This window comes from Malus domestica, chromosome 14, assembly GCF_042453785.1.
Source record: "Malus domestica chromosome 14, GDT2T_hap1".
Taxonomy (NCBI): domain Eukaryota; kingdom Viridiplantae; phylum Streptophyta; class Magnoliopsida; order Rosales; family Rosaceae; genus Malus; species Malus domestica.
The window spans coordinates 3,511,577-3,536,026 of NC_091674.1; the positions used below are offsets into that span (position 1 = coordinate 3,511,577).

Sequence of the window (24,450 nt, forward strand, 5' to 3'; positions counted from 1 at the left end):
ATAATTTCAATTTATTACAAAATCGTCTAAATAAATAATGTTTATATTAGAAATTATCTCAAATATGTGACTTCTTGCAATGTGATGCAACCTTTTACTTCTTTCCATACGAACCTCCTCCCTCCCTCTTTTTCTCTTTATTTTCATTTTAGTTTCGTGGAATTTTCTTTTCTTAATTAATTGTTAAAACAAAATATCGAACAGAAAAACCAAATTTTATTTTCGAAGGAAATAAAAATAGGCAAAAGTAAAAAACAAATTCGCACCCTCTGGCAACCGGGTACCTTATATGTCAAATGACAAAAATACCCCTAAGAAGAACCAACTGCCAAACGGTAATTGAGGAATCCCGAGAAATCCCTTCCGCTCTCCCCCACAGACTTGCGTGTAAAATTGTAAGGAGGCGTCCATCGCAAGAAATCCTCCTTTTTTTTTTATTTTAAAAATCCAAATCTCTGTTCATCTCTCATATATTAATTAAATTAATTAATTAATCTAAATCTGATCCTGTTGTGGATTAACAGCTTAACTCCCCAAAACTCCATTGTATATATATAGGAATCGATACATATACTGATATACAAATATAGCATTTCTAGAAATTTGGCAATTCTTCCCGTCTCAAACTCCCTGCGAATCTCTCTCTCTCTCTCTCTATCTCTCTTGTTTCTCTCTCCTCGAAACACATTTTCCTTCACAGAATCAGAGTAAATAAAACCCCATTTCTTCTCAAAGAATAATATTAATCCCTTCCTTCTTGCTGTTTAATTGGAACTCCTCACTTGGTGGGCATTTGTGGTTCTATTTCTTCCTTTTAACTTGTTCTCAACGAGAAGGTGAGTCGATCAACGCTGGCCCGTCTTTCTGAAATCTCGACGTTCTATGCGTTTCGGGGTTCGAAGCAATGCAACTGTGGGGTTGATTTAAAAGTTCGGTTTCGTGTTGCAGGGATATAATTTATGTGTGTTGGTGTTTGATGTGAAGAGATTGAAAGATGTTGGGAAGCTTGCTAACCAGAATTCTTATGTATGTTAATGTTTTTTCATTAACGTTAATCCAGTTTTGGATCTTGATCTTCGACTTTACTTTTGGTTTTGTTTTTCGGGTTGGTTTTGACTTGTTTTGTTGGGGGTGTGCAGATTGTTTCTTGGGTATGCATACCCAGCATTTGAGTGCTACAAAACAGTGGAGAAGAACAGAGTTGAGATTGAAGAACTCCGGTTTTGGTGTCAATACTGGTACGTAATTAAAAACCCAGTCGTTTTAGTCATATGCCAATATGGTAAGAGTCTTATATGAAACGAAGATGTCAATATGACGATATTTCAAACCAACCATGTGACGTGGGAAAAAATTAAGAGAATTTTAACGAAAAGCTATCGGTACTATTTACTTTGACGAAAAACCACATTTTTATACTAAAAAGTCAATCTTAGTACTATTTACTTTACCCTTTATTTTGTCATTATCGTTAAAACTCAAAGTTTTCAAGTCATTTTTATTAGTTTTCCTAAAAATTAAAGCACAAGGCAACACGTGATAGGTTTGAGACTCTGTTGTTTTGACATATTCGATTTATGTTCTTCCCCTTATAGGGTTGGTATGGTTGATGTTTGAAATTCATTTTGGTTCCGTTTTGGAAGAGTATTTTCATGTTTTGGTTGTCATCTCATATTGGTTAAGTTCAGATCCTTGGGTAGCAATTCGACCAATAATTTGTTCGTTATTTATTTATTTTTTATCTAAAAATGATCCATGAGATTGACATAACTTCTCATTTTGATTTTCGAGTTTGTCCACTACAATCAATCATTTTTATCATTCCGTGAAAAATTTCCGTTAAATAAGGATAAAATGACAAAAATGCGCTCACTTTTGTCAAATTATTTTGGCCCAGTGTTTACTAAATTCAGGGTATTTTTTGTTATTTTATCCTCATTGAGGGTATTTTTATCATTTTATCTTTATTTAACATAGATTTTTCACAAAATGACCAAAATAATTGATGGTGGACAAACTCAGAGACCAAAGTGAGGAGTTATACCAATTTCAAAGATAATTTTGACTAAAATGCCTTAAAAATATAGAAGAAAAAGTATAGAGAGAAAATGTTGTAGATTCAATTTTAACGTAAAAATAAACTTTTACCTTATCTGAATAATTATACGTATCTGAAGTTTATTTTTATGAAATTAATGTTTTTATTTTATCCGAGTTCCTTCTTTTTCTTTTGAGTCCCTATCATTGTAAACATATCATTAAAGCATTTTGGTGTCTTATGTGGATGTATAGTTACATGTTGTGGGCATGTTTGATTGAGCTCTAAATTGGTAATGTCTAGTTGAATATGCAATAACGACATGTCGTTTTCACAGGATAATTGTGGCAATGCTCACAGTTCTTGAGAGGGTTGGAGATGTATTCATCTCATGGTACAAGTCACTCTCTTACTATAAACTCATTTTGCATACCACATTTTAAATTTAATTTGACATTTGCATTGTGAAAATTTGAAGGTTGCCCATGTATGGTGAAGGGAAGGTGGCCCTTTTTATATACCTATGGTGTCCAAAGACCAAGGTAAGAAACACATAACGGCTGGCTAGACTTATGTTAGTAAACTGTGAATTTGAAGACGATCGACTATACATTCCGTCAACTCTGACAACATAAAATGACAATTTGAAATGTGCATACTTTGTGCTACACTTATGCTAGCAGACTATAAGTCCGACCGACTACACAAACATTAAGATAACAATTAACCTGATTAGAGGTCCACATTCACAGTCTGACAACATAAAGACGGTTGCACGGATTTTCAATTTGACTCATTGGAATGGCGTTTGAAATGCGGTTGCAGGGAACTTTCTTTGTGTACAAGACCTTCCTGAGGCCATATGTAGCAAAGCATGAGACAGACATAGACAGGAAGTTGCTGGAGATGAGAGCAAGAGCCTGGGATTTGACGGTACTCTACTGGCAGAACTTCGCCCAATATGGCCACGCTGCTTTCCTCCAAGCCCTTCGGTACATGGCTGCTAACTCCGCAAAGTTCGCCACCAAACCCACCACCGAGGTACGCCACATTCACAGTGCAATTCAATTGTCGGGTTTTTCCAGTATCGATCGAAGTTTAGTATGTATGTGCCGGAATTCTTGATCGCACATTCAGTCGTTCATTCACCTGGTTCATGCTATGCGTGATCCCATACAATTCTCAGCAAGAAACAGTTTCTCGTACACGAAAACAAAGATTTGAATTCTCCTGGGAAACAAGTTACTGAAAATTCATTGTTTTTTTTAACCAACCTCGCAGTCGCAGACAGTCGATGATGATCAGCAGGACACAGCAGCGCCAGCACCGCCGCTACGTAAACCGAGCGGGAAGAACAAGTGGCAGCCAGGATCCCCACCAGCAACACCAAATGGCAGAGCCACCACAGTCAACCGCGCCATGTCTGAGACTCCGAGGTCCCCCAAGGTGGTTCATCCCCGACATCAAACGGATGGTGGGCAGGTTGACGAGTTGACTGAGAAGCTCCGGCTCAGGCGTTCTAAGCCAATCCAGTGAGAGAGATTAGATTGTAATCACAAAAAACAAGAACAAAAATTGTACAAAACCCAGAAACAGAAATCGATTGATTGATTCATCGAACTCCGAATTCAAATTTAAATTCAAATTCTTTCATTCAATTGTGTTTTCTTTTGAGCCGAAGTATATACAGATGAACAAAAATGGAAGACTGGGTTAGGTGGCGAGCCCGGTACAGAGGAGTGTGCGGCGGAGGGCTCGGGAGAGGAGGGGGACGATGCGGTTGGTGAAGAAGGAGAGGCAGGGGGAGAGCTTTTGGCAGAGGCGGCGAAGGAAGTTTGGGCCCGATGGGCCGGAGGTGGAGGACATGGGCTGGAGGTAGGCCCAGGCGGCCTGTTTCACGAGGCGGTTGCGGATGGAGATTTCGTAGCCGGAGTTGTTGGCGGAGGCGGCGGTGGGGGAGTTAGCGGCGGAGGAGGGGAGCAGGTCTTTGAGAGAAGTGTAGGATTCGGAGCTCTTGTGGGAGAGGAACTCCAGGTCCAGTTGAGGGGGTGCTGGGGGCGAAACGTCACCGTTTGGGAAGGTGGAGCTGTGGAGGCGCTGGAGATGCTTGGTCGCTGAGGTGGGAGTGGTGGTGTCGGAGAGGAGGCTGAGCTTGGCGGGGACCACCACGGAAGTGGAGATGGAGTTTCTGCGGCCGAGCTTGCTTGACGGGAGTAGTGGACCCGCCGGGTATGAGCTGAGTAGGGTGGAATCGTCCATAGTAGAGCAGCTGAAAGCAAAGCAGAAGAAGAAACAACAAAATATGAGAGAGAGAGAGAGAGAGGGAGAGAGGGAGGGAATGGAACGTGAAACGCGGGGTTGGGTTTCCCGCGGGGTGCGTTTTGGCAATAATTGGCCTAAAACAAACGTCGTTTTTGTCTCTAAGCGTATAACACTATCTTATCTTATTATTTGTTTTAAAAGATTGATGTTTGCGGTCCCGCGAATTTCTGGTTGGGGCCACCCGCATGCACTCAAATCCTAGTTGCAACTTGAAAACAGAGGGAGGCTGCGCACACTACTAGTCAACAACTAAACTCGATACTAGGATGGAAGTGATGCTTGGAAACTAATGGAACAAGAGAAATACTAATGAAATTCTCTTAAGTTAGATTTTTTTATAGATACAGGAACTGATAACATAGCGAAAAAGCTTTTGAAAATGAGTTTAAATTGTTGGAGTGTTAAAGTATTTATATTGATCAATCATGTCATATACGCCATTTAACGTTAATTTATGTCCGAAGGCATTCTTGGAGTGACCTCGTAGTTCCTATGGGGTGGAGATGATGGGGTCTGTCCATAGATTTTCTTCTTTTGGCCGCATTTCTTTCAAACAGTTGAAGTGAGATAGCGCATCAAGCTATTCGCAAGGATCAGCTTGATCCTCTTCTCCAATGATCCCAGATGAGGGAACCTTAATAAAGCGTCAATATTATAAAATATAGTGTAAAACACATAAGGTGACAGAGCCCTTAGAAAGTCTCACTTTTGAGAATGTCTCTTTAACATTTCTCATGGAACAATTCTTCACGCACAAGACGTCCATTGCATTTCTCTAAAAGAACTAGATATGAATCAGGGATGGTCAATGGGTGTCCATAAATACTCCAGTCCACATCACCATTAGCACCATCACACACAAATATCACCACTAACTATCGCAATTATCACAAATCTATACTTAAATGTATCAATGTTATTGAAAATTACAGCTATACCTTAGGGTTGTATTTCAAGGATCGAAACACTTGACAGGATAACTGCATATCGTTGGGACCTGGAAAAGCAGGTGCTAGTAGAGACAAAATAGAGACAGCATTGGTGCACGATGGATATAAACCGATTAGTGTTGTAATAAGGAGACACGAAACCCGGACAATAACATTCTTAAGAAAATAGAATCAGATTAAACTCAGGACTAGAAAATCTCTGCTGCCGTAACAATATCCAGCATGCCTGTCCTGCGACATGTTTAAAATCACAGCATTTACAGACAAGGATTCCAAACAGAACCCCCCACGGTGTATGCATGCAGTAAACAATGAGCATGCATCGTACAACTAGATTATGCCATTTAGATTCAGCATTACTTTTCTCCCGTACGTAGCGCTGCCTACCGTTATTGGATGTGCCATCCCTCAATGTTTCGTTCCTCGCTGAATATCCGCCGCTTCTACGGTTTAACGATCAACTCTTTATTCCTACAACAGGGTTCTAAGACATACTGAACTGTACAGTATAACAATAACTCCCAGCTTGTCATCCATAAACTTCTTCCAAATGCATTGCCGGTGTTGCATCTAGCAATACTCGACAGTGATGGAAGGCAGCCGATGGGGTAGATACATGACATTTCTACAGATACTCCGTTACACAAACGAAGATTCATCTTTGAGTGAAGTTAACAGCATGAGATGGGACTTCAACAACCCTAGATGGAGGAGTTTGCGGCCTTGAAGTAATAACATCAGTCACTCCAAAGTCAGCATGAAGAATGTCCGTCCCATTCCATCCAACACCAGCTGAAGTTGTTATAGTGAAGGAACTGATCATTCACACAGTGAAGTATTAATTTAATTGAAAAGAAAACAGAAAGAGTGGGAAGAGAGTGAAAAGAAAAAGGGGGAACAATTTTGAAAAAGGATACAATCCGTCCTCCACATATCTGTAATGCTAACTTCGGCATCAGACAAAAGCCAGTAGTCTGCATCATTCTGTAACAATAACAAAAAAATATTTAGTATTAGCAAGACTCTAAATATTTTGTCTATGTATACATGGTTCTGAAAAATCTTTTACGGGAGCATATGGAACTCCGCTTGCTCTATTTTTCTGGCAAAGGTTGCAATAGGTCCGACAAAAGCATCCATGTAACAAGTCTTCCTATATTTTGCTCAGCTTTCTGATATCATCATACAAACATATAAAAGCGTCTTATGTTGTACCTTCATATAACTATGTGATAAGTAGTCCAGTTAACAATCTTCAAATCTGAGACTTATACGGAAGCTACACTAATTCTCTTGTCATTGTCAATAGTTGACTTTCAGTCTTGGAATGATGTTTTTCTCTTTTACCTTTGCAAGTTACATAAGAAGACAAATCAGTCAGAACAACTATACTTACATCAACATCAGAAGGAACAATCTTCATCATTCCCCCAGCAAACTCCTGAGAAGCGTTCACGTCAGAGCATGTGTGATGAACCTGTTGCAGCCAAGGCTCAATTTCCTTCCCGCTGCTTTCCACAGTTACCACTTCTGTTGTTGGATGTTCATTGGACCCAGAACCAGAAGCAATTGGGAAGTTCACAGGTGGTTCAGCACCATGCACATCCTCGAACTTTTCCTCAAATTGACTAACACCAAATAATACACGCAAAACAATACACAAATAAATAAAAAGGGAGAGGACCTCAAATGTAAAACGATGTTCGTCCACAAAAGAAAAAAAAGGAAACCATACCTGACAAGGTAGACATCAATGGGCCCCATTGTGCTTCTAAGTATTATCCTGTATCTCCTCTGTGGATAGTCAACAGCCTGGTGCATATTGAAGAAGAATTCAGCTATGTATCAAAGAGAAAAGGAATATAAAACATTTACCTTCAGAAAAATTTATGCTTGACTTACTTCATCAGGATCTGGGACTTCCAAGGTGGTTCCATGTGGAGCTTTAATTGCTATCAGGGTTTCATTCTGAAAAAGAAAAGGCGTAATTAACCTAATGGAAAACACTAAACCATCATAGAAATCAGTGTTAGATGTGATGTGTGGAACTCACGTGGAAGCAAGGTAGGCCCTTAATGTCATCTTCAGTCACAAAAAGCCACCTAGAGTAAGAGTAGAAGATAAGAATCTATTTATATACATAGAAGCAAGTGACTCACAATACAAACATAAAAAAGAAAGACAAATTATATGAGAAAATCAATGGACAAGACGATACTTTCGGTTGTTTTCATTTTCGCTCAAATCCCTCAACTTTTCTTGCATCTCTCTGCACAAGGGTGGAGGCGTCAGCACTTTTCAAAAGTCTCGAGACAGAAAATTGGAGTCCAAAAAGAAAATTAACCACATAAACCTTATTCGATCATCTAATCTGTGCTCTTGTAAGGATAGGTTTTCAACTTCTGCCTGCAGGACACACCACAACTTAGGCTTTCAACTTGCTTAAAGAAGCTACTAAATTGTCAAAGTTTCTTTTTTAACACCATGATTTTTGTAGCAATCTAGACAGTTGACATTGTTGGTCTATAAATTAAGAAACATTATGTGAACCTGAGTTCAGCAGTTTTTATGTACTACAGACAAATCCCTGCTAGTGACAATTCAAAGAACAACATAATTAATATATAAATAAATAAGTTCCTGACCTTTGCATTACAAGAACTTGCAACATTGAAATACCTGTAATATAGAGAGATCACCATCCAACTCCCCTGGCATTGAAGCATCAAATCCCCTAATCAATCATTTAACCCATCCTTGTGTAAGTTTCCATGTGTACCAAATCTTATTAGAACTTGGAAATGAAAGGAAATTTTTAGAATAAACTATCAAAGATTACTTCCAACGTATCCTGTTCTTCAGCTTCTTTTCAATGAGACCTATTCCTTCCAAAACATTTGTAATGTCATATATCCGCCTCTTCTGAACCTGTTTCATTTGTAAAACCGTCAATCAGTACACCACCAAATGCAGAGAATTTGTGTTAGTGTGTATATATATACACCCTGACAGAAAATGATTACCTCCAAAGTTTCTGCTGCTTTGTTTAGATCAAGAATTCCATCCTCTGCACGCTTAATCAAATTGATGAACTTTTTTGTCAACAGACCTGGACAATTTAAGCACATTTATATCAAAGTGACACAATATGACAGCCTTGAGAACTCTAAAAACCACACATGTCAAAGAGAAGAAAACTCATTCTCCGATTACCTAAAGAACTGTCATAACGACAGCTTCCGGCAGGAGTAGAAGGGGAACCTGAATGTTATTGTTGACAGAAGCAATCCAATTAGATTCTTAATATCTATGGAACAAGATAGTCGACAGTTCTAGGTGTATTTAATCCAGGGAGAAAGAAGACTTCGTTAATATCAACAATGCTATGCAAGCTCTTTCTCGTGGACGGCTCCATCTGAAGCTCATCTTGGTGATTCGTTCAAGTTAGGTCAAAACTGTAGAGGTCAAGCAAAAAACTTAAGAGATAAGAAGACTCACCAACAATTGACACAGGCGTCTGAGGTCCGGATCTACCACCCTTGGAAGCCTTTGACCTGTTGTTTACCCTTCCCCCTTTTGCAGACACAGGAGTCTGAAGGGGACTCTGTATAACATTAGTATTTCCAGGACTGCTGGTCCAATCACTGTACCCTACTTCATTGTTGTCCTTCTGAGTAAGTTGCTGAAAAACACCAGCCAAGTCAAAGGATGCTCATTAAAAAATAGGCACAAGGTGACTTAGCAACCATACTACTTAAAATGCAAAACTGTAGTGGCTATGCGACATTATGATCTCGGTGAGATGAACACTGGAAATCAATCTAGATGAAATGGAGGATGGAGAATGGAACTGCTATCGTTGTCATTATACCCAATTACCCCACACCTGATCAAGAAACTAACACACCCCATGAGCAACAATTGATTCTAAATAGGAGCCAAATACTACAACTTGAAAGTCTACTTCCAAATCAGTACCTTCACTCCAGATTAGGCAACACATTTAAGTGCGATGCACCTCAACACCATATCATTTCTCAGTCTTCCCCTCATCGCCAACATTTAGCACAATGCTTCAACTTGACAAGTTGCATTATGCACTAGACTTACAATTGTCGTTTTTCTCCGGTTGCAAATAACAATTGCAGTTTTGGGTTAGCCAAACTTACAAATTTACAACATAATTATAAATATTTTTAGAAGTACCACCAATTTACAATATATCTTAAGAAGCACTACCTTAGAGGTAAGTGAAAAAGAATAGCTTATGACCTAAAAATTAACATTTATGAGCTAATCCAAATCTTCTAATTACAAATTGTTCCAAATCTCACACAAAACCCTAAACACAAAAATCAATCACAATCACCAGAATTACCCTTAATTCTTTGAACAATTACAGCGCAATTCACCCAAACAAACCAACGCAGTGAGATTGACACAATGATATCCATGGAAAAGACAACACTCACAGGAGATCGAACAAGAATAGCTTCAGGTTCTTGGTCCCCAGCTCTGCGAGGACCGCCGGCGAATCGATGATAATTGTCGGGAGGGAACGGCTGCGGCTTCGTGGACTCGAACGCGAGGTGACGCCTCAACGGCGGCAGAATCTGGGAGCCGCCGCCGCCGCCGTTAGCTGCCGTCGCCGGCGGTGCTTGGCGGTTGGGTGCTCGAGCGAAGCCGGACATAGAGGGATCGACCGGGTTGAACTAGCGGCGGTCTCCGATTGCCGAGAGACGGCCGGAGAAGGAGAGAGGTGGATCTTCAGGTTTGGGGAATCCGGAGAGAATCGGAGGGAGGGCGGAGGAGGGGCGGGGGTTGAGGGTTTATGGGGAGGCGAAATGGGATCCGAGAAGGGTAGAGAGAGAAAGAGAGAGGGGGTTTAGAGAGAGAAAGTGAGGGTTAGAGAGGGAAAGTGTGTTTATGGGGGTTAGGGGAGGAGCTAGCAGAAAACGAGGGAAGGGAGGGAATTTTTAGTTTCGGATAGATGTGGAGGGAACACGGCGAAAAAAATTAATTTGTTTACTTTTTTTCCTATTTTCCACCCCTGCCATTTTCCTATTTGTATTGTGGCCCTAAGAATATACATAATAAAATAGAATTAGAACGATTAAAGATAATATCAAAACAATTAAAAGTTGACTTGTACAAAATTGTCACTAGGTCAATTTTTCTTCGTCTGTATAGTTTTAGTTTGAAATATAACTAAAGAAGATCCATGATATATGGTTAAAAAAATTATCAAATCGAGCGGTAGCTTGAACTCATTTGGTTAGCAAAATGAGCTTTTCAAGAATAAACTTCTCATGCTCATTCCTATGCGAGAAGGGAACATTTTTTTTCAATGTTTAGAAATAATTGAAAAATGTAAATGAGGGAATACCATTTTTATTTCATTTCCACATCTGATTTATGGGGCAATAAGAATCAAATGCATATATTTTTTTCAGTAAGAGCATTATGTTTCATATTCAAAAGTGGTATATTAAACATCTTGGATAATTAAGAAATTTTAAAAATATAAAAAAAACCTTTAAATGTCTTCCCAAGTCGTGGACACAAAATTTTCCAAAAGATGGTTAAACGCATGAAATACCTTCTTTATAGGTATGTTGTAGGTTTTCTAATTTTATTGTTGTTGCACCAAACATGGGATTTTTTCACATACTTATTCACAATCTTCTAGTCTGCAAACCAAACGAAAGGGACATGACTAAAGTTAACGTGAGTGCAATAGTTATACTATGGTAAGATACAAGAAACTACGTTTAGTTATTATGGGTTTATCAAGACCAACATAAACAAGCTAATCCAAAATGTGTTATTCTAATTATAACTAGAATTTGTCACAACCTTCAATTTTAAAATTAAGATGCAATTAGACTATAAGTTGTTGATTAAGTCGAGGCATTACGAATGAGAAATAAAATGTAAAAAAAACACCAAAAGGGGAAAAATGGTATACTGGATGGCCATTTTCGAATTATCCCAAAAGGATGGGGCAAAAGTGCATAAAAGACAACAAACGAAAAATACAAGAAGAATCGCCGATCCGCGCCTTTATTTGGCTTTAAATAAAAAAATATTCTGATTACTTGGCGGCTCATTTCTCACTGTCTCTCACATCTGCTCCAACCCTAACTTCCCCAACCAACTTCAGCTAACAACAACGTACACGTTTACTTTTGTGAAATTACTATTTGACGGAAAGTTACGGGCCGTTTGGTATTTGATTTGAGTCTAGATTTTTTTTAACTCAAAAATAGTTTTTAAATTTATGAGCGAAAATAATTGTACAGTATGTCTATTTTGCAAAATTGGACCTTGAAAAATTTAAAACAGCCGTATTATTTGAGAACAACAAAAGTCAAGTTTTAGAGTTTCCTGTTCAATAGTCTAATTTACGTATTATCACTTTTGATCTCTCATTTCTCACGTGAGATTCTCTCTCTCCCTAATGTGCTTCTATCTTCGATCAAAGGTCAAGTTGAGTTCCTGGGCTCGAGATGTAATAGATGAAGACGGATGTCACGGTTTTTGCCTATCGTTAATCAGTGTTCTCCTCCCGTTCGTCAGTAGAATCCCGACCAAATTTCTACAATCTCTCTACCTCTCTCTTCTGATCTTATCACTTTACTCACTCTCCTTTGGCAGCCCCTCCAAGGAATTGGAATTGTTGGTAGGTCTTTTTTCAATTGTTCAAGATTTGAAACAACAAAAAAATTTCAAACCAAACAAGATTTTTAATCCTATAAAAATTGTTCCTAAGATATGATCTTAGGAAATATTTCTAAAAATAATTAAAAAATAATAATAGGAGACCAAACGGGCCTAAACATTGCTTTGAAGTCGAGGAAATCTCCAAACTTTCACCCCAAATTAAATCAAGTAGTTGACGAAAATCATCGTTAGCAATCCAAAAAAGTCATTCTGCACCGACTCCCGGACCTAATGACTAGGGTAAATTTGTAAAATTGGAAATAGACCTTATATATAATATATTTTCAATTTTCTAAATCATCGGAAACCGAATTTGTACACCACAAAGGAGAAGTTGTCAAAGGAATAGAAGAATTACAACAAAACTCCAACCTATCGCGAAACTTTGCCTCGCTCGTCTTTAACAACACCGGCAGCGGAAAGCAAACCCCTTTCTCCACGCACCGCTGGTGCCGCGGCCGAATCCGATTCTCCAAGCTGAACGAGAAGTAGTGCGGAAACTCCCTCAGCTCCTTCATCCCCCTCCCCATCTCCACCACGAAGTAATTGAATTTCGGCTCGAAGTTTTGCTCGATGCTGTAGCAGAACAGCTGCGGGAACCGCCGGAACATCGACAGGGCGTCGCGGCGGGAGAAGCCGATTTTTTCAAGGTAGTCGATTCGGGGCAGGAGCTTGTCTTCAACGCTGCAGGAGAGGAGGGAGGTGTGTTTGTTGACTTGGGAAATGCCGATGCTCTGGAGGAAGTAGAGGGTGGGGCGGAGGCGGGTTTTGACGCTGCAGGCGAGGAGTCTGGGGCGGCGGTTGATGACGCGGCGGAGATCGGAGCCGTTGACGTGGGCTTCGCGGAGGAGGAAGGTGAGGATTGGGACGATTTCGGCGACGCGGGAGGAGAGGATTTCGGGGCACATGCCGATGAGGCGGCGGAACTCCGGGGAGGTGAAGCCGATGGAGGTGAGGAGGAAGTGGACGGTGGATTTGATGTGGGAGAGAGGGGAGGAGAGGATGGGAGGGTGGTGGTTGATTAGGGAGAAGAAGTCGAGGCCGATGGAGTCGAGGTAGAGGACTTTTTCTTGGAAGTCGGAGTGGGGGTTGGGGGTGGTTGGGGGTTTGAGGGAGTGGAGGGGGAGGGAGACGGTGGTTTTGGTGGCGGAGAGGATTGGGCAGTGGGGGGTTTTCTTCGGCGGCGGAAAGGAGTGGGAAGAGTCATGGTGAGAGGAGGAGGGGGATTGGGGTTTGGGAACGGGAATGGGATTGGAAATGGAGGAGAAAAGGGGCTGTTTGGTGGCGGCGATGGCGGTGGAGAGGAAGTGGGCTTCTTGCATTTGGTTGGTTGGTTGTTGTTTGGGTGCAGCTGGTCATGGCTGAGGACTGGGGAGTGTTGTTTTGGGGGAAAAGAGGGAAGAAGAAGATAAGGCTTAATATTCTCCAAACAATATCATTGTGGAGATTGTGATTGGTCAGGGATAGAGGGAGAAATCAGTAATCTACCACCAATGGGCCGGGTTAATAAATTGGATATTACCCGAGTCCAGTCTAACCTAGTCAGCCCGGATTAACTTAGCCTAAGAGGGATATGTTTGGGCTTTTTCTTCTTCATTGGTAGACTGATAGTCATGATTGGATATTACCCAAGTTTGCCACTGGTCTTGGGTTCCGAGATCAGCCAATTTGACGGCGCACTTTTTCGCGTCGAGAAGTAATACAGAGATGTGTGGGTTAACTTGGATTAATACTCCTCCATCTTCGTTGGTTCGTGTATTGAACAAAGATGGTCTTCCTTGCCCTCCATAATATTTTTTGTTCTTCCTGCAGTGGAGGGGGCGACGCCTTGCTCTAGGTGCAGCGTCTGATGTTCTGTACCCTCCTTTTCTGCTTTATGTTTTTTTTCCCTTTGTTGCCCCATCTCAGTGGGCTTCCTGTTGCTTTGGCTTCGGCCATGGTTATGCAATATTTCCAATCTTTCAAAAAAAAAAAAAAATCAGTAAGTTATTTGTGTAGTTTTATATATAGGTATGAGAGTTTTTTTATTTCAAATAAATTTGATTGATACCCAGAGATAAAATTTAGGTGTACAAAGAACCACTAGTCTCGAAATATGTTGAGGTGAAATGATAATTGCACACTTTTTTTCTTCCTACATACTTTTGCTAGTCAAGAAATGCTAAGAAGACTCTTCCAAAATTGGAACTCTCTATGGATTCTCGGTCACCTCATGTTTTTGACACAATTCATATACAAACATATTAAAATATTGTGAGAGAGTCTTCTTAGCATTTCTCTTGCTAGTATGCTTAATCTTGATTGATGTTTTTGTTTGATATGTTTAATTCGATGGTAAGAAATTAAAAAAAATGTGTGTAGAAAGAGAAAAGTCAATGTTTAAATTGAATGGATTGAAGAAGATTAATGAATTATCACAAGGTGTGTAAGGTCATCTCCAACCGAATGGTCCAGATGGCTATAAGGCCGAAAATAGCCCAAAAATTGTCTCCAACGGATGGCTAGGCTAGAGGGCTCGTGGGCCTCACGGAATCTGAAAGGGTCAAAGGGATGGCCGTATGCAGCTAGCCAGAAATTTCAGCAATCCTGTCGGATATAACCAACAGGAATATATTTATATCCGACAAGAATGCTTAAACTAAAATTTGAATCCAACGGCTAGCTGACGCCAGTTACTGTTGGATTCAAATTTTATTTTATTTTTGGTTTTTTGGACCTTTTTTTTTAATTCTTACAAATTTTAAATTTTTTTCCTATAAATACCTAAACCATTCATTCACCATTCCTCACAAAATTTTCACCATTCCTACACCATTTCAATTCTCATATTCTTTTTCCTCTTTCAAAAATCTATACTTCAAATTTAAGTTGTTGTAATCTTTAAATTTAAGTTAATGTTGTTTTTAAATTTAATTTGAAGTTTTTAAATTTAATTTGTTGTTTTAAATTTAAGTTGTAATTTTTAAATATAAGTTGTAGTTTTTAAATTTATATTGTTGTTTTTAAATTTAAGTTGTATGTTTAACCTTTTGGCCCTCGGTTAGAGATGGTTTTTTGAAGCATGGCTAAAATGAATCATGTGACCCTTTGGCCATCGGTTGGAGATGGAGGCAAATATGACCCTATACTGTTCATTAAAATATTAATATATTGGAGGATTAAAGGGGTAAAACGAGCCCTCTAACCAACCCTCGGTTAGAGATGGCCTAAGAGCAGTTCTAGCGTGGGAGCCATCTCCCCAGACTATCCACTATGCTATCCACCCAGTGAACAGTAGCTGCCCTTAATGAACAGTAATCGCCTTTTGCATCTCCACCCCTACACTGAATAGCCCTAGCAATTGATAATAAAATATTATTATTATTATTATTATTATTATTATTTATAATTAATATTATATTATTTACTTTGTATAAATTAATATTATATTATTAATTTATCTTTTCCTTTTGGTATTCCCGAAACTTCTACCATTTTACTTTCTTTCCTTCCCACTTCTTCCTTCCCGAAATTTTCTTCCTTGCACTGCAGAGAGAGAGCACTGCAGATTTATGTTTTACAACTCCAAATTTGATTTCGTTTTTTCCTACAAATTTCTGGAGAAGAGCACTGCAAGGTAATTGACTTTTGGGTTTACCGCAGATTTTGATATTTTGTGTGCTTTCTGTTTTGTTTTTCCAGAATTCGGCGAGCTCCGTGACCAATCCCGGCCAAGCTCGACCACGGTTGTTACTTACAATGGTAGAATCTTGTTCCTTTTCATTTTAGCATCATTTTTGTGCTTAAATTATGTTGATGCACAAAACCGAAGGTCTTGGAACAACGTAAATCCGACCATGAATCCGCAAGAAATGTAAATAACACAAGATGTATTGTGGTTCACCTCAAGGTTTGGGCTACGTCCACACTGATTGTATTTCTCTGAGAGTATTTGTGAGGGATAGAGTGTGAAAGCTTTGCTCTAGATAGGAGAGGCTTAGCGTTTGTGAGGGTGAGGATGCCCTTTTATAGAATAAGGGCTCCTCCCATTTTTACATATTTGCCCCTTCCTTTATTACATAATTACATTTGAGTCCCCTGAGTATTTATACGAGGTCTAAATACGGAGGCCCTAAGTATGTTATAAACAAATTACAATTTTTAATGGAGTTTTAAGTCGAGATCGGAATCGGGATGAATCCCTGCCAAATATTCCGGTGTTCTCCCTCGAGGGTTCCGGTGACCCATGTTTTAAATTGTGACTGATGTCGCCCAAACGTCAGCCTTGCGTCACGTCACCTTCGGGCTCTCAGGCTGGCAACTCGTGCTAGGCCTGTTGCTTGGGCTGGGTCTGTCCCTCGGGTTACCACACGCTAGACCAAATCCGTCGGGCTCTCTAGCCTTGTTCACCCCCTATCCCCCAAGGGCTCCCGCTGGAGCTACTCTAAGAGATAAAAAGTGGATTGTGAAAAGTTGTACCCGAATTTTTATATGTATTATTACCTAGATTTCCGGTTGCCCCAGTTGTATGGAGCCAGTTGGCCGGTTCAATTGAAGCCTACCAACCATCTCTCTCTTACCTACCCCCTACTACTTATCCTCTCTCTGTCCCCCAACCCTTTTCTTCACCTCTCACCCCACATCACCCACTATTGGTCACTGACTAACTTGAGTGGCTGAGCTCTCCACAACTCCGTTTGTCTTGGACAAGCAAGCTCAGTGTTTATCAGCGACACGAATCCGAAATCCGCATCGGAATGTCTATAGTTCCGTTGGTTCTATTTTTGATAAAAGCCTGTAAATCTTGTAGGGCCCATTTATGTGCCACATCAGCACTTAACGAAAATTTTAACAGAATTGTGACGGAATGACCATATTGATTTGCGACACCTATTTTCAGGGACTACATTAATTGATTTTCAATTTCAGAGCCATCTTGATGGTCAGGGTCAATTTTAGGGACTATTTGTGATAAAAACCCTTCATTTTTTTTTTAATTTTTAAGTAGTCCAAATAGGTGATAGAAAGGGCTTGCGATGCCACGTAAGCAGATAACAAGGATACTAACAAAAGATTGTAACTTTGACGGACTACAACATTATAATGAAATTGAAATCCTAAATTTTTTTACATGACATTGCAATAAGATATTGTATGAAGTTGCGATTTGACACAAATTTGATACCGCATAAACTATAATTTACCCTTGGAATTTCATTGACCCTTGAATTGTACTAGATTGTAGCCACGTTGCGTGTGTTCATAATTCGAACTTGGAAGTGTGACAAGAACAAAGTTTAAAATTTATTCGATACGGTTGATTTTCCATGGAGATATCCAAAAAAAATTAGAGAAGTATGGAAAATGGGTGGTGAAGTTTAAACTTCACCTCATATCGGAAAAACTCTTTAAGTTTAGACTAAAATTGACAGATATCGTCGATATTTCTGACACATTGTTAAATATCGGAGAAACTCTTATATTTTTTTTTCTTCCAAACCAATGTTTGACAATCCCTATAATTTTGTTCTAAATTTCATCATTTATATCGAAAACAACTGATATTGATATCAATATTTCTACAAATTAGCATATTATCAATATTTCCATAAAAATCGATATTTTAAAACGAAAACTAATGAAAATGGCTTGAAAACTTTGAGTTTTAACGATAAAGACAAAATAAAGGGTAAAGTACATAGTATCAAGTTTGACCTTTTAGTATAAAAATATGATTTTTCGTTAAAATGAACAGTACCGTGGTCTTGGAAGGAAAATGAAGAAGCCAAATCGAAGTAGATAACCCGTCAGACGGTTGTTAGTTGGGAACTTGGAAGGAAAATGAAGAAGCCAAATCGAAGTAGCAGAAAATGAATTGTATGGCCTTCAAATTCAATCCCACCACTCCGTTTGTCCTGGACAAGCACGCTCAGTTTATATCAGCGACATGAATCCGAAACCCGCACTGGAATGTCTATAGTTCCGTTGGTTCAATTTGTGATAAAAACCTGTACATTTTGTAGGGCCCATTAATGTGCCACATCAACACTTAACAAAAATTTTAACAGAATTGTGACGGAAGGACCATATTGATTTGTGACACCTATTTTCAGGAATTACATTAATTGATTTTCAATTTCAAGACCATCTTGATGGTCATGGTCAATTTTAGGAACCATTTGTGATAAAAACCCTTAATTTTTTTATTTTTGAGTAGTCCAAATAGGTGATAGAAAGGGCCTGCGATGCCACGTAAGCAGATAACAAGGATACCAACAAAAGATTGTAACTTTGACAGACTACAACATTATAATGAAATTGAAATCCTAAATTTTTTTTACATGACATTGCAATAAGATATTGTATGAAGTTGTGATTTGACACAAATTTGATACCGCAAAAACTATAATTTACCCTTGGAATTTCATTGACCCTTGAATTGTACTAGATTGTAGCCACGTTGCGTGTGTTCATAATTCGAACTTGGAAGTGTGACAAGAACAGAGTTTAAAATTTATTCGATACGATTGATTTTCCATGGAAATATCAAAAAAAAAAATTAGAGAAAGTATGGAAAATGGGTGGTGAGGTATAAACTTTACCTCATATCGGAGAAACTCTTAAGTTTAAGTTAAAATCGACAGATATTATCGATATTTCTAACATATTGTTAAATATCGGAGAAACTCTTATATTTTTTTTTCCAAACCAATGTTTGACAAGCTCTATAATTTTGTTCTAAATTCCATCACTCATATTGAAGACAACTGATATTGATATCAATATTTCTACAAATTAGCATATCATCGATATTTCCATAAAAACCGATATTTTAAATACTGAACTGGAGATAGGCCTACCATCGTGCGGTTAGAATTAGTTTAATCAAGTAGATAACCCGTTAGACGGTTGTTAGTTGGGAACTTGGAAGGAAAACAAAGAAGCCAAATCGAAGCATCAAAAAATGAATTGTATGGCCTTCAAATTCAATCCCACCACTCCGTTTGTCCTGGACAAGCACGCTCAGTTTATATCAGCGACATGAATCCGAAACCCGCAACGGAATGTCTATAGTTCCGTTGGTTCCATTTGTGATAAAAACCTGTAAATCTTGTATGGCCCATTTATGTGCCACATCAGCACTTAACTAAATTTTTAACAAAATTGTGATGGAAGGACCATATTGATTTGCGACACCTATTTTAAGGGATTACATTAATTGATTTTCAATTACAAGACTATCTTGATGGTCATGGTCAATTTTAGGGACCATTTGTGATAAAAACCCTTAAATTTTTTATTTTTGAGAAGTCCAAATAGGTGATAGAAAGGGCCTGCGATGCCACGTAAGCAGATAACAAGGATACTAACAAAAGATTGTAACTTTGACAGACTACAACATTATAATGAAATTGAAATCCTAAATTTTTTTTTTACATGACATTGCAATAAGATATTGTATGAAGTTGTCATTTGACACAAATTTGATACCGCAAAAACTATAATTTATCCTTGGAATTTCATTGACCCTTGAATTGTACTAGATTGTAGCCACGTGTGTGTTCAGAATTCGAACTTGGAAGTGTGACAAGAACAGAGTTTAAAATTTATTCGATACGATTGATTTTCCATGGAAATATAAAATAAAAAAAAATTAGAGAAAGTATGGAAAATGGGTGGTGAGGTTTAAACTTTACCTCATATTGGAGAAACTCTTAAGTTTAAGCTAAAATCGACAGATATTATCGATATTTCTGACACATTGTTAAATATCGGAGAAACTTTTATATTTTTTTTTCCAAACCAATGTTTGACAATCTCTATAATTTTGTTCTAAATTCCATCATTTATATCAAAGACAACTGATATTGATATCAATATTTCTACAAATTAACATATAATCGATATTTCCACAAAAACCGGTATTTTAAATACTGAACTGGAGATAGGCTTACCATCGTGCGGTTAGAATTAGTTTAATCGCAGTAGATAACCCGTCAGACGGTTGTTAGTTGGGAACTTGAAGGAAAACGAAGAAGCCAAATCGAAGCAGCAGAAAATGAATTGTACGGCCTTCAAATTCAATCCCACCACTCCGTTTGTCCTGGATAAGCACGCTCAGTTTATACCAGCGACACGAATCCGAAACCCGCACCGGAATGTCCATAGTTCCGTTGGTTTCAGTTTTACCAGGAAGAAACTGAAACGATGCCGCCACTTTGCTCCTCCAAACGCCACCCCCTTGGTGGAATTGGAGCTCCCGCTCCTTCCCTTTCCCTTGAACGAGGTTTTCACTTCAATTTCTCTTTCTTTAAACTCAATCTTTTTATTTTTCAGTCCGAACTTCGCGGCGGAAGGGAGCACTATGCTCTAACCAACTTGGCTACGAAGATGTCTGCTGTTGTTTTTGAGCATCATTATATTTGTGTGATTTAATTTAGTTAATATTTGGATTGCTTGGAATGATTAATTCTTTTGTTTGTGTTTATTTCTTACAGTAAGAAGAATTATTTCTAATTTTCGAAAAACTGGTTTTCGAAATTTCAGGTTCTAGTTCCCTCTGAGAGTAAGGCATTGCACTTATATGAAGCAAGGTATCTAGCTCTACTGGAGGAGGTAATATATACTTTCGTTGCTACATTTTCTCCGATTTGATGACAGCATGAGTTTTGAGTGTTGAGCAAGTAAGGTGGAAGAAATTTTGTTAGAATAAACGAAAGAGAAACATACAACCGCGAAAGTCTATTGAAACAAGAACCAACCGTGCGATAAGTTTTTAAGAAGATGCTTTTGTTGCTGTTGTTCTTCCATTTTAGGTGCTTTGCTTTTAGGAGCAGCTTTTAGTAAGCCACAGCATACCGAATCAGGCCTTCTTGGCTCTGAATTATATGAGGTGGGAAAAATTCATGGAGATTTAAGTCAAATTGGTATTGCTAGGGAATTTTTGAAGTTACACTCGGCAAGCTACTGAAAGTCTGTTTGGTTACTTTTGCAAAGCTGCTATTGATAGGTAGAAGCACTTAGTGAGATAGTCGTAAGTGTTGTGAAGATATGATGTAAAATGAAGATGGTCTGCCGACTTTCCTTCTGACAAATACCTGTCAATGGCACATTAACATCGTAGCTATTGTGCTTATCTATAATCAAGTAGTTTTCTGTAAAGTTATATACCATTGATAGTAATAATGTGCAGCACCTGGAAAGAACGACATGATTGCTCTTCAGATGAGATTATAGAACACAGAAATATAAGTCCATTTGAATTTTATAAATTGTTCGTTTGAATGCTTTTGAAAAGCATAGACAGAGACACCCAAATTCAAAAAAAAAAAAAACCGGGGGATTTCTTATATGCATTAAGAAATGTCCGAGTCCTTTGGTGCTAATGATGAAATTCGATGGTTCAGTTAGTGTAGGTTTTTCATGGCAGCTGCAGGTGCTCATCACATGTCATATATGGAAGCCCTTTGGTTCACCTTGAATGCTTTTCGATGTTTAAATCAAGCAATGTGGTTGAAACCCAAATCTCTTTATGCCAAAGGACGGTGCCTTGGTTTAACAACTGACACCTCGTCAAGCCAAACAGAAGGGACTTCGGTCTTGTCCACCATTATTTGGCGTCTGCTTTAGAATTATTAACATATATAAATTCTGTTATTTTGTGTAGTTGTAATTCCCATATGTTTGTCAGTATATGTAGCCATGCGTTTGCACAACTGCGGGTCATTTTATGGTGAGAATCACAAATTGTTGTACACCCAATCACTCATTCATGCTACTTTTGTATTTAGTATAACATGAATCCGAAAGGTGAGCCGAGATAAAACAGTCCCTCCTCGTATGTGTAGGTTAGGGAGATCCTATGGTGTGGTTTGGGATGTCAGAAAAACTATCTGTATTCATCCTACTTACAGTTTATTCTATTTGTTGCAGTCATTGACAAGGAAGAAGCTTTTTGTGCATTTTGTGTTGGATCCTATAGTCATTGACAATTCATCAGGAGAAGCATCCTTTGCAGCCAGAAATGGCCGCTTGGTTTTCATAGAAAATGTAAGCTTCTGAACTTCAATGCAATTTCCAAATATTTGAAGGACCTTATGAACTAAAATCATTCCAGTACTCTGCAGGTTGAGCGTTTAGAAGTTGGAGCACTAGTCTCTATTAGAGGAATTGGTCGTGTAAAAATTGTGAAATTTGTGCAGGTGAGTCACAAGAGATTTGGTGAATATTAGGAGCTTTTGATGCGACATTGAAACTTTATAAACTCTGCGCACATGAAGTTAGTCAATCTTGGCATTGATAATTGAGTTTAACTGTACTCTGTGTACATGAAGTTAGTCAAAAACTTATTGAGACGAAAAACTTTTAATTGCAAGTGCAACCAAGTATAATTTTTACAGAAAGTGTTACTATGCATGGTGATCAGAATTGACTGTGTAGTGAGTTCAGGAAGGAAGAGGAAATATAACCCTCAAGGTCTTTTATTTTTTCTTTAATTCTTCTTATTCTTCTGCTCTTTCTGTTGTACTTGTACCATCATTTGTATCTCCTACGAAATAGCTTGACTCTTATGCTTTCTAGATGTTGGTTTGCACTTTTGTACACGCAGGCAGAACCTTACTTGAAAGGTGTTGTCATACCTGTGCACGACAGGGTTCCTGAAAGCGAGAGTGGATTAGACCCAAAAGTTATGCAAGTAAAGGAAGCTCTATATAGTTTAAATAGCTTGGAAATCAAGCTAAAGGTGTGCTTCTCTCTCTCTCTCTCTCTCTTTCTCTCTCTTTCTCTCTCACACAGACTATTCCCACTTCCTACACTCTCCCCACTTATTCTCTCCTTCTCCTCAAATTTACAAAACTATCAAAAAATGGAGTGAATCGAAGGTTTGGAAGAAAAGCTGAAATATCTTAATGAAGACAATGAAAACTCCGTCCGTCTTCCACTCTTCTGAAGGCTGATAAGTTGAGAGTGAATAACTTTGTGGGAAGCTTAAGGTTGTAGATGTGAAAGAGACTCTTACTTGAACTCATCGGAGAACACTAGAACCAAATTATAGTGGCCATAATACCACCAGAACAGGTGTCGTTTGTCTCCCTACAGTGTAGATAGAAGGGCATTGTTCTTGCTGTCAGTAGATCCAACCAGAATAGAACTGGAATACTGGTGGCAGTGGAGTGTTGTATGATCACGAAGAGGGTGGAGATCCAGACAGTGACTCGTGCGTCTGATCAAATGAAGAAGGTCGAGAGTCAGGTGGAGTGTGAGGTGCGGGAGCTTACAAAACATAATGGAGAGACAACCCTGTAACCATAACTCACTCTCAAATCTGATATGGTGCTTCGAGAAGCAAAAGTCTGGTGGAAAAGAAAATTTCAGGGACAGGATAGTCGGACAGAGAGGGAGAGAAGAGTTTAACAAGGAAAGGAGAGAGACAAATTAGAAGAGAGAGAGAGAGAGAGAGAGATTCGACACAACTAATGTGTATCGTTTTTTATGTGGTCCTTAACACGACTCTTTATTAGATGAGGACTGTATGTACATTATACCCTCATATGCATTCGTTGACTCCTGTCTGCTCTGTTCTACTAGGCCCCCAAGGAGGCACCGTTGCAGACTCGAATTGCCAATTCTCTAATGTGGAGTGAAAAGGAACTAGGCTCAGATTGTGATGAAGCTTTCATTCCTTCCTTGCCTGAGCGTGTTTCCTTTGCAGCACTTCAACCGGTATCAGGTAACAACTTTTCTAATGGAATCAGTAAGTTGTGTTGGCATCCTATTCTAGTGAAGCAAACTTAATTTGGCCGAAGCCGACAATCGAACAACATAGTGGACATTGGTCTTAGGAGACATAGGACAGTGTCAAGTGGCTTTCCTTGTAAACTGGAAATTGGTGACAATGCCTGAGATCTCCCCCTCATGCATCTTGTTGTTTATATGTAATGTGTATCAGGATCAGGTGAATCGGAACTTGCGAAGCTACAGCTAGAGAAGTTAAGGGCAATGGAGCTCAAAGACACCGTCCAGAGGCTAGATAATTCCCTGGAATTTGTTAAGGATAATATCTCCATGGTTGCAGCCAAGCTCGCTATACAATCAGTGGAGATGCAGTAAGTTGTGGGAAGAATCCATTCGACGATCACCCTTTCATTGCAAAATATTATTCTCACACCTGTTTACTCATCATCCTCTGAATTCTGGCAGTTTTGCGTGTATAATGTATATTGAAACACTATATCTTGGTTTTTTTTGTTTGATCACGATTCACAGTTACATTTCTCGTTCTCAATGTTTTCCAATTCGACTAATGTTTCATCGCGAATTCGGGATGATTCTTGGATAAAAATCCAAAATTATTGAACTGCAATGTCAGCGTGAAGAATATGGGAGCTCGGTAACAAACCATAAAAATGATAGAAGTGAACAGTACCGAGAGTTTTT

The 24,450-nt window shown here is 38.9% G+C and overlaps 5 protein-coding genes across 6 annotated transcripts; 2 read left to right on the top strand and 3 right to left on the bottom strand.

The window, feature by feature from the left end:
* Positions 1-578: 578 nt before the first annotated feature.
* On the top strand, positions 579-3,696 carry LOC114820852 (putative HVA22-like protein g). Its single transcript, XM_029092122.2, has 7 exons — positions 579-836; positions 949-1,026; positions 1,140-1,238; positions 2,376-2,432; positions 2,517-2,580; positions 2,864-3,079; positions 3,320-3,696. Exons 2-7 carry the CDS (start codon positions 995-997, stop codon positions 3,572-3,574), a joined length of 723 nt encoding a protein of 240 aa, XP_028947955.2. The 5' UTR covers positions 579-836; positions 949-994; the 3' UTR covers positions 3,575-3,696.
* On the bottom strand, positions 2,625-4,449 carry LOC103414920 (uncharacterized). 2 transcript variants are annotated; one of them, XM_029092123.2, is made up of 2 exons: positions 3,313-4,449; positions 2,625-3,187 (listed from the first exon to the last, which is right to left on the bottom strand). In XM_029092123.2, exon 1 carries the CDS (start codon positions 4,295-4,297, stop codon positions 3,752-3,754), a length of 546 nt encoding a protein of 181 aa, XP_028947956.1. In that variant the 5' UTR covers positions 4,298-4,449; the 3' UTR covers positions 2,625-3,187; positions 3,313-3,751. The 2 variants fall into 2 exon arrangements, with proteins under 2 accessions (XP_028947956.1, XP_028947957.1); XM_029092124.2 differs by having other exon boundaries at positions 2,625-3,197; positions 3,313-4,418.
* A 1,015-nt stretch (positions 4,450-5,464) lies between these two features.
* LOC103414950 (transcription factor E2FA-like) lies at positions 5,465-10,305 on the bottom strand. The gene is made up of 14 exons (XM_029092120.2): positions 9,783-10,305; positions 8,809-8,992; positions 8,524-8,571; positions 8,334-8,419; positions 8,150-8,238; positions 7,990-8,044; positions 7,664-7,716; positions 7,529-7,579; positions 7,364-7,412; positions 7,213-7,278; positions 7,046-7,122; positions 6,707-6,938; positions 6,228-6,294; positions 5,465-6,102 (listed from the first exon to the last, which is right to left on the bottom strand). The coding sequence occupies exons 1-14, from the start codon at positions 9,999-10,001 to the stop codon at positions 5,966-5,968; spliced, it is 1,413 nt and encodes a 470-aa protein (XP_028947953.2). The 5' UTR covers positions 10,002-10,305; the 3' UTR covers positions 5,465-5,965.
* A 1,982-nt stretch (positions 10,306-12,287) lies between these two features.
* Positions 12,288-14,005, bottom strand: LOC114820851 (protein SEEDLING LETHAL 1, chloroplastic-like). The gene has a single exon (XM_029092121.2). It carries the CDS (start codon positions 13,353-13,355, stop codon positions 12,318-12,320), a length of 1,038 nt encoding a protein of 345 aa, XP_028947954.2. The 5' UTR covers positions 13,356-14,005; the 3' UTR covers positions 12,288-12,317.
* Positions 14,006-19,973: 5,968 nt separating this feature from the next.
* LOC103454221 (uncharacterized) lies at positions 19,974-24,284 on the top strand. The gene is made up of 7 exons (XM_029092887.2): positions 19,974-20,299; positions 20,560-20,628; positions 21,946-22,062; positions 22,140-22,214; positions 22,622-22,756; positions 23,602-23,743; positions 23,963-24,284. Exons 1-7 carry the CDS (start codon positions 20,072-20,074, stop codon positions 24,121-24,123), a joined length of 927 nt encoding a protein of 308 aa, XP_028948720.2. The 5' UTR covers positions 19,974-20,071; the 3' UTR covers positions 24,124-24,284.
* Positions 24,285-24,450: the final 166 nt, after the last annotated feature.